The 12,982-nt window shown below is 51.5% G+C and overlaps 1 protein-coding gene across 1 annotated transcript in view; it reads left to right on the top strand.

The window, feature by feature from the left end:
• Positions 1 to 12,982, top strand: part of FBN3 (fibrillin 3) — a 93,972-nt gene that overhangs the window by 15,115 nt on the left and 65,875 nt on the right. Inside the window, exons 8-21 of the mRNA XM_006868999.1 lie at positions 862 to 1,014; positions 1,181 to 1,342; positions 1,623 to 1,766; positions 1,900 to 2,019; positions 2,160 to 2,285; positions 3,376 to 3,498; positions 5,732 to 6,007; positions 6,219 to 6,272; positions 7,922 to 8,047; positions 8,137 to 8,262; positions 9,163 to 9,282; positions 9,383 to 9,520; positions 9,658 to 9,708; positions 9,983 to 10,108. Coding sequence (XP_006869061.1) covers positions 862 to 1,014; positions 1,181 to 1,342; positions 1,623 to 1,766; positions 1,900 to 2,019; positions 2,160 to 2,285; positions 3,376 to 3,498; positions 5,732 to 6,007; positions 6,219 to 6,272; positions 7,922 to 8,047; positions 8,137 to 8,262; positions 9,163 to 9,282; positions 9,383 to 9,520; positions 9,658 to 9,708; positions 9,983 to 10,108 — 1,845 coding nt within the window. The remainder of the gene's footprint in view (positions 1 to 861; positions 1,015 to 1,180; positions 1,343 to 1,622; positions 1,767 to 1,899; positions 2,020 to 2,159; positions 2,286 to 3,375; positions 3,499 to 5,731; positions 6,008 to 6,218; positions 6,273 to 7,921; positions 8,048 to 8,136; positions 8,263 to 9,162; positions 9,283 to 9,382; positions 9,521 to 9,657; positions 9,709 to 9,982; positions 10,109 to 12,982) is intronic.

The following is a 12,982-nucleotide window of genomic DNA, read 5'->3' as shown; positions in this document are numbered from 1 at the left end:
GGTACCGACTCGATGGTACCTAACAACAACAACAAGCCCCTGGCTCTAGTCTGAGCCTGCCATGATTCTGAAGTCTAAAGTCTTGCCTCCCACACAGGTTCCTGGGGGGTCACCAGGTGCAGGAGGCAGGGGAGGCAGCACATTTGTATGTTTTCCCAGCCTGGGGCAGGTCAGGGGATGCTCTCCTGGGTAGTAAGTGGGATTTCTCAACTCTGGGAAGTTGGCCAAGATTTGTGGGTTTTTAAACCTAAAAATATGCTCTTTGAGTTAGAGTCTGAGAAATGTGATCCCCCAGTAAAGCTGTTGGACATAAGGCATGAGGGGAAGTGATAGAGTGTCTGTGGTTCTCACACCCAGGAAGCCTCTGCCTCAGTTTCCCCAGGGATCCACTGGACTTCCCTGGAATGCCAGATTCTGCAGGTTAGGTCATGCAGCCCCAGATCTCAGCATCCCTGTTCAGCATCTAGCCTGACCTCCCACTGGGGCATCATCCCCCCTAAGATGTGCGCTAACTGTGGTTGAATACCTACAGTGATGGGAAGCTCATTACCAGAGCCAGCTTTGGGTATTGGAATCCTCTTGCTTGGAATGAGCCCAAGTTTGCCTCTTGTGATAATTAAGAAATCTTGTTAATAACACTGGCACTCCACAAGCACTGGCTATATGCCAGGCCCCTGGCACTGCCCTTTTCATCCTTCTGAGGTGAGGTGGGGGCTCTGAGCATCTTATTCCATGGGTGGGGAAACTCAGGCCTAGTTGGGGACTATCTCCCAGCCAGTGTTGGGAGATTTGAGTCCGGATTTGGTGGCTGCAGTTGCCTCCTCCCTCTGCTCACCAACCCTGCCTACCACTTTCTTTCAGACCATCGGGCTGGCATCTGCTTCTCGGTGCTGATCGGGGGCCGCTGTGCTAGGGAACTCACCGGACGTCATACGCACAGGCAATGCTGCTGTGATACGGGCAGGTGCTGGGCGGCTGGCCCCACACCAGAGCTGTGTCCTCCGCGGGGCTCCGGTGAGTGGCTGGGGGCTGCCTCCTTGCCCTCCCTGCCCAGAGCTCTGGGTGGCTGGCCCCACACTGGAGCTGTGTCCTCCACAGGGCTCCAGTGAGTGGCTGGGGGCCGCCTTCTCGCCCTCCCAGCCCAGAACTCTGGCCGCCAACCCTGCTGCTTCCCTCACAGATGAATTCCAGCAACTGTGCACCCAAGGGCTCCCCCTGCTGCCCTCCTACCCTGACCTGTTTCCCGGAAGGGGTCCTGGCCTTGGGAGGCCAGCACAGCACAGCCAGCATGGCCCAAGTGGGCATGGGGTCCCCAGCCTGCGCCCCAGCGACTCCCACATTGGTAAGGCCTGGGGCTTGGGAGGAGGGGGTCTAAGACGAGGAGTAATGCTGGTCCTGGGGCGGATGTGAAGCAGGCCTTAGAAGGAAGGTTGTGGCTTTGGGGTATGGGTCCTGGCCTGTACAGTAGGTATGGAAGTACTGACAATGGGTTTAGATTGAGGGGTCTGGGCTTCCCATAGTTACAGATGGGAGATCTAAGCCTGGGGAGGGGGTCTGGACCCAGGACTTGGGGTGGGGTCTGAATTGGGGCAAGCTCCAGCCTCTGCCGGCCCTGCCCCTAGGCACCGCCACGCTGAACCAGACCATTGATATCTGCCGCCACTTCACCAATCTGTGTCTCAACGGCCGCTGCCGGCCCACCCCATCCAGTTACCAGTGTGACTGTAACACGGGCTTCACGCAGGACGTGCGTGGGGAGTGTATCGGTGAGGGGTGCACCAGTGAGGGGTGAATTGGTGGAGGGGCAAGGGTGCATCAGTGCGATGTGGAGGGTGCCCCCATGGGGGCAGTCTGGGGGATTGTATCTCCTGGTCCGGCCTTAGTGTCCTGTGCACACAGACATGGATGAATGTGCCAGCAGCCCATGCCACCACGGTGACTGTGCCAACACCCCTGGCTCCTACCACTGCCACTGCCATGGGGGCTTCCAGGCCACCGTCACCAAGCAGGCATGCGTGGGTACGGTTTGTGCAGGGGGCAGAGTGGCGGGGATCCTGGTCAGGTGTGGCCATGCATGGGGCAAGGGCAATGGCTGGCATCCACGGCCATCCTTGAAAAGTCTGGGGGGCTGTCCCCTGGCTGCCCACCTCCCTTACCAGACGTGAATGAGTGCATTGTCGGCGGGGACCTCTGCCACCATGGCCGCTGTGTCAATACCCAGGGCAGCTTCCAGTGTGTCTGCAATGAGGGCTTTGAGCTCATGCCAGATGGCAGAAACTGTGTGGGTGAGTTGGGGCGGCCAGGTGTTGAGTCCCTCTTGGCTGGCTTTGATGACCACCTCAGATTTTCGCCCATGCTCCATTACCCACCTCTTCCCAGATTTGCATCCCTTCTCCCATTATACACGTTCTGCTACATGTCCTCTGCTCACCTCTGGAGCCTGAAGCGCCCCTCCTGTCCTCTCCCTCACTCCTTCCTTCATGAGTTCATTCTGTGAGCTCATTCCGTGAGTTCATTCCGTGAGTTCATTCGGGTGAGACTGTGCTGTTAGGTGGCCCCAGAAGCTTCCTGACCTTGGACCCTCGCTTGTCCTGGGAGCGCTGCCCTGGAAGGGGTTGGTTGTGGAATAGTGTAGGATCAGGACCTTGGAGAGTGCCTGCCCGCAGGCACCCCTAGAGCAGGGTGGATCAGGCACACAGGCGAAACTCTTGTGGGAACCAGTGAGAGGGAAAAAAAAACCAGCTTCCAGGAAGTCATGGTGCCCCATGTGTTGTCAAAGTAGAATTCTGATCCAAAGGGTTTTAGTAGCTGACTTTTTGGAATGGCCTTTCCTTGAGGTCTTCTGGGTACACTAGAATCTCAACCTTAGCAGTCAAGCATTTTAAGTGTTTGCACTACTCATTTTTTCTGTCATCCGAGGAGACCTGCCTTAAAGACTCTCTCAGTCATTCACTCCTACCTTTTAGCCAATATTTCTTGAGCGTTTAGACGTACCAAGGCCGACGTTGCAGATGTGAGCAAAACAGGAGACAACTCCTCCTTCCACAGGAAAGAACTCTTCATATTGCATTTGCTCATCATCATTTATTCATTTAGTCTTTTAACAAATATTTATTGAGTTCATATCTCGTGCCAAAACCAAAGATGCAGGCGTGAACATGGTTTTTCCCTAACGGAGCTCACGTTCCAGCAGATGGATTTGTCCACAGAAATTATAGACAACCACATCTTGTCTAACTCCCACACTCCAGAGAGGGGATCCCCAGAAAGATGAGAAAGACAGAGGCAGGTCAACAGAGCAGGGCTGTCTGGGGTGGCCACTAGGCCTGGTGCCCAGCCTCACCCACTGGCCCCAGCCCTTCCCGGTGTCCCCAGACCATGACAAATGTGCCACCACCAGCATATGCTTCAATAGGGCGTGCCTCAATGAAGATGGCAGTTTCAAGTGTCTGTGCATACCCGGCTTCCTGCTGGTGCCAGGTGGCCTCTACTGGCTGGGTGAGATGGGAGTGGGTCCTAGAGAGAAGGAGGGGGAGGGGATGAAAGATGGGGAGAAGACAGGAGGAGTAAGATGAGCAGGGAAGAGGTGAAGAAACAAACAATGAAAGAAGAAAGGATGCTGTGGCAGGGGAGAGAAAGAAAGGGAAAAGGAGGAGAGGAAGAGACGCGAAGAATTCATTTTCTGAGTTAGCCAAGACCAAGGGCCACAAACGGGGAGGTTTAAAACACCAGAAATGTGCTCTCTTCCAGTTCTGGAGGTTAAGCATTTGAAATCCCATACCCTGTGCTCTGTGTGCTCTTGGGGTGGGGTGAGGAGCCTTCGTTCGTGGGCTGTGGCTGAATGACTCCATCTCTGCCTCCATCTCTACAAATCTGTGTTCAGATTTTCCTATCCTATAGGGTCTCTGTGAGTCGGAGTCGATTCGACAGCAGGGGGTTGGCTTTTTTGGTTTCAGGATACTTGTCACTGGATCAGGGTCCTCACTATTCTAGTATGACCCCAATTTAACTTGAACTTCCTTGCCTTGGTTCCTTCCAGGTGTTCATTGGTTTGTTGGTTTGTAAAGGGTTGTCTTAGTTCCCTGACATTGCTCTATCAGAAATATCACAAGTGGGTGGCTTTGATAAACAGAAATATATTCTCTCACAGTTTGTTGTTGTTGTTGTTGTTGTGTGCTGTGGAGTCGGTTCCGACTCATAGCGACCCTCCACAGGGTTTCCGAGGCTGTTAATCTTTATGGGAGCAGAACACCTCATCTTTCTCCCGCGGGGAAGATGTTATTGTTGTTGTTAGGTACCATCGAGTTGGTACCGACCCATAGCGACCCTGTGCACAGCAGAACGAAACACTGCCCAATCCTGGGCCAACCTCACTACTGTTGCCACAATTGAGCCCATTGATGCTGCCATTTTGCCAATCCATCTTGTTGGGGGTCTTCCTCTTTTTCTCTGACCCTCCACCTTACCAAACATGATATCCTTCTCCAGCGACTGGTTCCTCCTGACAATATGTGTAAAGTATGAGAGATGGAGTTTGACCACCCTGACCTCCAAGGAGCACTCTGGCTGCACTTCTTCCAACACAGATCTATCTGTTGGTTCTTTTGGCAGCCCATGGCACTTTCAATATTCTCCTCCAACACCATAACTCAAAGGCATCAATTCTTCTAAGGTCTTCCTTATTCACTGTCCAGCTTTCACATGCATATGAGGTTATTGAAAATACTATGGCTTGGGTCAGTTGCACTTTAGTCTTCAAGGTGAGGCCTAGAAGTCTAAATTCAGAATGCTGACAAGGGGAAGACTCTCTCTCTGTTGGCTCTGGAGGAAGGTTCATCTCTTGTCTGAGCTTCTACTCCTGAGTCTCTCTTTCCCCAGCTCTGTTTCTGTCTCTTGCTTGTTTAATCTCTTTAATCTCTCAAATAGAGATTGATTCAGGACACATCCTACACTCGTCATGAACATAACAAAGACAGCCTCATCTCAAATGGGATTATAATCACAGACATGGAGGTTAGGGTTTTTACAACACATATTTTGGGGGGGACACATTCAGTCCTTAACAATGATATTCACATGGCATCTGTCTTCTGTGTGCATCTCTGTGTCTAATCTGCTCTTTTCATAACTCAGAAGCAATGAGATTTAGGACGCACCCTGACATAGGTTTCTTGAATGTAACAAATAAAATGACTTCCAAACAGGATCACACCCACAGGTATATGAGTGGGGATTCCAACACATATTTTGAGGGTACTGAATTCAACTCAGGTTTTTTCTTTATGGTTGCTATTAAGAAGATTCTAATTCGTGGTGATCCCATGTGTGTCAGAGTAGAACTGTGCCCCACGGTTTTCAAGGGCTGATCTTTTTTCTAAAGTAGATTGCCAGGCCTTTCTTCAAGGCACTTCTAGGTAGACTCGAACCCGTAACCTTTCTGGCTGTAGCTCACTATTTGCTTCACCCAGGGACTCCAGTTCAATACAGAGCAATCTGCAAAGACCATGTTTCCAAAGAAAGTTGCCTTCTCAGGTTTCAGGTGGGGCATGAGTTTTGGGGGGTTTTTCTTGGGGGGGCACCATCTGAGACAGCACATGGAGTAAAGAGAAGGATGAGGAGAGGGCTGGGGAAAAAGACAAGAGGAGGAGTAAGACCAGGAAAAAGAGAAGGTACAGAAGGAGAGAGGAGACCGAAGGGTTGGGGAGCCATCTCTCAGTACCACCACCCGCAGACATCGACGAGTGCCAGACGCCCGGGATCTGTAAGAATGGCCAGTGCACCAACACTGAAGGCTCCTTCTACTGCCGGTGTCCTGGTGGGCTGGCGGTGGACGCCGACGGGCGCATCTGTGTGGACACCCACATGCATAGCACATGCTATGGGACTGTCGGAAAGGACTCCTGTGCCCGCCCCTTCCCTGGCGCCGTCACCAAGTCTGAGTGCTGCTGTGCCAGCCTGGACCATGGGTTTGGGGAGCCCTGCCAGCCCTGTCCTGTCAAGAACTCTGGTGAGCCCCCAGCTCCCAACCCTAGACCAACTTCCAAGTCATTCCCCTTGGGGCAGACGGTGACGGGGGTCTCAGCTCCCATGGGGTGGGAGCTTCTCTCCTCTAGAAGAGATTGCAGGGTGCCTACAGTGTGGTGGTTTGGGTGGAGAATGTCTTGGACCCAGGGTCATGTCCTGACCCCTCTCACCCTGTTCCCCCTCCGCCACTGCAGCTGAGTTCCAGGCTTTGTGCAGCAGTGGCCTGGGCATTAGCACAGACGGCCGAGGTGAGTGTTCCCAGCCTGTCAGCCCCAGGGTGGGGAGAGAGGTGACCAGTCCTCTCCCTCTGTGGTCCCTTTATTCCTGAGCCATGTGGCCGGTCGCACGCACTCAACTGACAGCCGGCTTCAGCCCAAAGTGCCTTATCTGCACAGTCGATGTTGGAAAGAAAATGGCATGTCTGTGTTTCTTGTCACTTGTTTGCTGATCACACACCCATACAGGTGCCACACATGCATGTAACATGCACATACACACAGACCTGTGTGGAGCATGTGTCTGCGTGCACACATGCACACATGTACATGTGCATGAGCACAGCCCTTCCCTGACTGGCTCCGCCTTTCTGCCAAGGGGAGATATAAACACTTGAGCTGCCACTAAATTTACCCACTGATGGATTTCAGCTCTCTCTACCCCTCCTTAAAGGCACAGACTCTGACCAGGCTATGCAAGTTTGAATCCCAACCCTGCCATATACTTATCAAATAACTTTATTGTGGTACCATAGGTGCCACACTGGACTGGACTGCTAACTACAAGGTGGGAAGTTCAAACCCCTTAGCCTTTCTGTGGGAGAAAGATGAAACTTTGCTCCCGTCAAGACTGACAACCTTGGAAACTCTTCGCTGCCCTGTCACCAGGAAGGGTCGCTATGAGTAGGAATCAATTCAATGGCAGTGAAAATTTGGGGGCGAGTTAGTTATCTTCTCAGTGTCTCAGTTTCCTGGATTGTAAAGTGGGGCTATTTCATAGGACTCACTTCCGGGGTGTTGGGAGGATTACATACTTAATGTACTTAGGACACTGCTTGGTCTAAAATAGCAAGCACCCCATAAGTGGTCACAATTAAGGAGCTCTGGTGGCATATTGGGCTGTTCACTGCAAGGTCCATTGTTCAAATCCACCAGCCGCTTCACTGAAGAAAGATGAGGCTTTCTGCTCCTGTAAAGATTTACAGCCTTGGAAACCCTATACAGGGTCGCTGTGAGTAGGAACCGACTCGACAGCACAAAACAGCAGTTAGTGCTACCAATAGTTGTTGGGTTTTTTGTTTTTTTTTTGGAAATTACGTTTCTGCTGAATAAATATCCATCCCACTGGATCTCAGTTTTCTCCCTCAGGGGACACTTGGCTATGTCTAGTGATGTTTGTTTAGTTTTGTTCTAGTGATATTTTTGATTGTCATGATTGGGGACAGGTGCTGCTGGCACCAAATAAGTTGAGGCCAGGGATGCTGCCCAACACTCCACCGTGCCCAGAACCCAAGTTCTAAGTTGTGGATTCAACTTAGACTCACAGAGATCTCCCCTGTGAGTCAGAGTAGCACTTGGGGTTATCAGTGGCTAGTTTTCCCAAAGTAGATTGCCAGACCTTTCTTCTGAGGTGTCTCTGGGTGGATTTAAACCTCCCACCTTTTGGTTAGCAGCCATGTGTGTTTACTGTTTGCACTGCCCTGGGATCCCATGGTCAGGATGGCCCCCTGCAAAAAGGAATGACCCGGCTTCAGGTGCCGGGAGAGCTGAGTGTGGGAAGGCTTGGTTTCAAGGGAAAGGGTGCCAGGGCTGAACTGAAACTCTAGCCTGGGGGACCCCTGGCCTCAGGCTGCCCCCTGAGGAGCCGGGGCAGTTGCTGACCCCACCACCTGCTGCTGCAGACATCAACGAGTGTGCCCTGGACCCCGACATCTGTTCCAATGGCGTGTGTGAGAATCTGAGGGGCAGCTACCACTGTATCTGCAACCTGGGTTACAAGGCAGGCGCCACAGGCAAGAGCTGTCTGGGTGAGTGTGATGGATGGACGGACTGATGGGCGGGAGGAATGGGGCCATTCCTGCTGAAGACCTCACCTGTCCTCCACCCTCACCTGCAGACATAGATGAGTGTGCTCTCAACAGCCTTCTGTGTAACAATGGATGGTGTCAGAACAGCCCCGGCAGCTACAACTGCTCCTGTCCCCAAGGGTTCAGCTTCCAGCAGGACACAGAGACATGTGAAGGTATAGGGCAGGCCGTGCACACTCACAGTTATACAGACTCACCCTCACCCAGACCACCCAAACAGTCATACACAGATAGACACTCCCCTGGGTGCACACACACACACACACACACACATACACACATGGTTACATGTGTACACACGTGTGCTCACAGTTACGGCCACTCAGAAACTCAGGCCCTTTGTGCAGCTTTACACACTTAAATTCACATCTGCGCTCACATACACTTCTACAGATATTCACACTCACAGGCACACACTCAAACACACATGTTCCCATTCTCACACCTACACACACATATACAAAGACACTCATGCACTTTCATGAAGAGTCATACCTTCACATGCTTGTACATAGTTGCACTGAAAGTTATGGAAACTCTCACACATTCAAACATGCACGCACACACAGAGATGTGTGAACGCACACACATGTGCTCAAATACACATGCACACACTCAGTTACACATACATGTGCATGCATGTCCACACCCACACACTTACTCATCCTCACACTTGTGTGTGCAATCACTCAAAGACACAGTTGCACACACCATATTCAAGTACAGTCACACTCAGACGCTCCACACGATTGCACATCCACACATTGCATATTCACACACACTGGGCATACGTGTGAGATCCTGTGTGTGCTGGCAGACAGGTGTGGTGCACATGGCCCACTGTGAATGTCTGCAGACACACGAGTACCCAGGAGAGCCTGCACACACTACTGGTTCCTGTGCATGCTAAGCATGCATGTTTGCTTTGTCTACTCACGCACATGCATAGACAGACATGCACCTGCACACCCCATGCCCTTGGGAGCAGGGGCCCTGGCTCACAAGGTGGTCCCCTCCCATCTCTGAGGACCACTTATGGGGACTGTCCACAACAGACATTGATGAGTGTCTCGCAGTCCCATGCGTGAATGGTGTGTGCTGGAACCTGGCTGGCTCTTTCGTCTGTGAGTGTGCCCCCGGCAGCCGACTGGGGCCCTCTGGGACCGTGTGCCTAGGTGAGAGATCGTGGCCCCACCCCACCCTGTATCCAGCCTCCGGCTGGGTTGAGTTGGATTGGCATGTAGGTGTGGAACCAGGTGTCTCCTACCTCCCCAGACAGCACCAAGGGTACCTGCTGGCTGCAGATGTGGGAGAGCCGCTGTGAGGCCAACCTCCATGGAGCCACCCTTCGGGCTGAGTGCTGTGCCACCCTGGGGGTCGCCTGGGGCAGCCCCTGCGAGCACTGCGAGATCGGTATCCCCTGGGAGCCCCTGGGGCCTGACCACGACCTGCCTGCACTCTGATCACAACAGTGGGGCTGGGTGGGGGCAGACGAAGTCCCTGGACCTGGGTGGAGAGTCACCCATCACATTGGCATCTTCTCCATACAGACCCTACCTGTGCCCGGGGCTTTGCACGGACAGAGGGGCTCACCTGTGCAGGTAACACCCTGCTCCCCTCCAGCTTGCACCTGCACCCCACATAGGCAGGTGCATGTCCTGGGTGAACGGGATGGAGACTGAGATTACCCACTAGGGTACCTGAGAGCTCCCCAGCCCCATTCCCAGCCTCTGAGGCTGTCCTTGTCCCTTCCTTCTCCCCCAAAGACAATTAGGGTTTCCTGAACCCCTCCTGGGGGGAGGAGCCAGCACACTCCGATTCCTGGGTGGGCACCTCAGCCCTCCTCTTTCCCACTTACTTGCCACCCCCCACCAGATGTGAACGAGTGTGAAGTCTTCCCAGGTGTCTGTCCCAATGGTCACTGCCTCAACTCTGCTGGTTCCTTCCGTTGCCACTGTCCCCAGGGCCTGACGCTGGACTCCTCAGGCCGGCTGTGTGTGGGTGAGTCTGTGAGAGGTCCTTCTTAATTACCTCATCCCACTCTACTCCCAGAAAGAGGAGGTATTTAGGGGTCCTCTGGAACCACTGTCTGCCTCCTGCCTTCTGCTGACCTGTCTAGGAAGACTTTGTGCTTGCACTTCATCCCCTTCTGGGATGTTTGTCCTCGGCCACTACCCCAAGAATTTCATTGCCAAGAGGAAAAATCTTCATACAGTAAAACCTGCAAAAGCAGAAACCTCAGAAAAGGAAAATTCAGATGTTTTCCATGAATAGAAGGTAGGACATATTGTCAGGAGGATCAAGTCTGTGAGGAAGGACATCATCCTTGCTTAAATGGAGAGTCGGCTAAAGAGAGAAAGACCCCCAATGAGATGGATTGTCACCGTGGCAGCAGCAATGGACTCGAGCATGGCAACGATTGTGAGGAAGGCGTAGGATCAGGTGGTAGTTCGTTCTGTTGTTGCTGTGAGTCAGAACCTACTCGACGGCACCTAACAACAAACGATAGAAGTGGTAAGACTGCACTTTGTTAGAGACAGACAACTTTCGAGACAAGGTGGTCCTGTTGAGTTCTGGCTCTCACTCTTTGGCTTCTTCTCTTTTTGCCCCCTGTTGACATTGAGTTTATTCTAACTCATGGCAACCCACTGGTGTCAGTAGAACTGTGCTTCATAGGTTTTCCTATTTTTCTTCTTTATAAAAACAAAAACAAAATGTGTGGTTTAGGTGAGAGTTTACCAAGCAAATTCCATTGAACAGTTCATGTACATTTTGTACACAGTGGCTACACAACAGTTTACACACAACTCTGTGTCCGAGTAGAATTGTGCTCCACAGTGATTTCAGTGGCTGATTTTTTGGAAGGAGATCACCAGGTCTTTCTTTCGAGGCATCTCTGGGTGGGCTTAGACCGTCAAACTTTCAGTTATCAGTTGAGTGACTTAGGAAGAAGAGTATCACCTAGGGATTTATACCACCCAGGGATTCCAAATAAGGTTTACCCTCTGGGGTGGCTTTGAGGACAAAATCCCTATATCAGCAGGGCTAAGATGCATGTGCGGACCCTTGTGTGCATCTCACTAGGTCTCAGGGGTTCAAAGTTTAATGGATTTCCCTCAAGGTCAAAAGTTCTGAGATACTTTCCTCCTGGGTTAAGGTTTCTTGACTCTGGAGCTCTTTTGACACCTTGAGCACCTTCCTTTGCTTTGGGGCTGTTCTGTGCACTGTAGGATGCTGAGCACGTTTCCTGGCCTCCACCTACTTGATACAGGATCAGCCTTGCCCCCACTCCCACCCTAGGCAGGTACAGCATTGGTCCCAGTGGTCAGTGAGGGTGAAAAATCATCACTGAGCCACTGGGCCGATTGGGAACCATTTCCCGACATGTCTGTTCTTTCTCCTGTGGGTGGAGTCACTCACTGTCTTTTCCAACCTCTTCTTGAACTCAGTGTTTCCCCCTGTAGTCCCATCAACCCATTTGTAGCCTCTTCAGGGGAGCAAATAGGCTAGTCAGCCCTCAGCCCACAGGTCCCAATGACCCTCACAATTTCTATTTTCTTTCAAAGTCCAGTGGATCTTCTCACCAACCCCAAAATGTGACCAAGAAAAGAAAAAAAAGCCATTTCATTGTAGAATGAAATGCCAAGGTACCCAGTCCTGTGCCAGCCTCACGATTGTTTGAGCCCATTGTTACAGCCACTGTGTTAATCCGTTTTATTGAGGGTCTTCCTCTTTTCCTCTGACCTTTCACCAAGCATGATTCCTTCTCCAAGGACTGGTCCCTTCTGATACCGTGTCTAAAACCCATGAGATGAAGTCTCACTGTTCTCACTTCTAAGGAGCATTCTGGCTTTACTTCTTCCAAGACAGACTTGTTCACTCTTCTTGTTAATTGCCATCGAGTTGGTTCTGACTCATAGCGAGTCAGTATAAAGTTGTCAAGAAGCAGCTGGTGAGTTTGAACCACCAACCTTGTGGATCAAACTGACCTTGCAGTCCTGAGCTCATTCTACAGTGCCACACCAGGACTCCATTCTTCTGGTGGGAATGGGGGTGATGTGCTGTGGGGTTGGTTCCGACTCATAGCCACCCTGTATAGGGTTTCCGAGGCTGTAAATCTTTACGGGAGCAGAAAGCCTCATCTTTCTCCCACGGAACAGCTGGCAGTTTCGAACTGCTGACCCTGAGGTTCGCAGCCCAATTCGTAACCACTACGCTACCAGAGCTGCTTCTGATAGTCCCTGGTATATTCATTATTCTTCACCAATGCTATAATCCAAATGCATCCATTAGTTATTCTCTGGGCTTACTTACTCATTATCCAGCTTTCGAATGCATATAAAGTGATTGAAAATACCATGGCTTGGGTCAGGTGCACCTTAGTTCTCAGAGTGACATCTTCGCTCATTAACACTTTAAAAAGATCTTTTGCAGCAAATGTGCACAATGCAATACGTCATTTGATTTCTTGATGGCTGCTTCCATGATTCTAGAAAGGATTAGAGCAACTATTTGTGACTATGTGGGCCAAATAGTCTCTGTTGCAGCTGCTCAACTCTGCCAGGTTGTGCAAAAGCAGCCATTGCTATTGTTAGGTGTGATCGAGTTGGTCCCGACCCATAGCGACCTTATGCACAGCAGAACGAAACACTGCCCGATCCTGGACCAACCTCACTATCGTTGCCACACTTGAGTCCATTGATACTGCCACTTTCCCAATCCATCTCGCTGGGGGTCTTCCTCTTTTTCTCTGACCCTCCACCATACCAAATATGATAACCTTCTCCAGCAACTGGCCCCTCCTGACAATATGTCTAAAGTATGAGAGATGAAGTTTGGCCATCTTGGCCTCCAGGGAGCACTCTGGCTGCACTT

This window comes from Chrysochloris asiatica, unplaced genomic scaffold, assembly GCF_000296735.1.
Source record: "Chrysochloris asiatica unplaced genomic scaffold, ChrAsi1.0 scaffold00125, whole genome shotgun sequence".
NCBI classification, from domain to species: Eukaryota; Metazoa; Chordata; class Mammalia; order Afrosoricida; family Chrysochloridae; genus Chrysochloris; species Chrysochloris asiatica.
The sequence above is the reverse complement of the archived record's forward strand: the minus strand, read 5'-3'. Positions and strand labels throughout refer to the sequence as shown.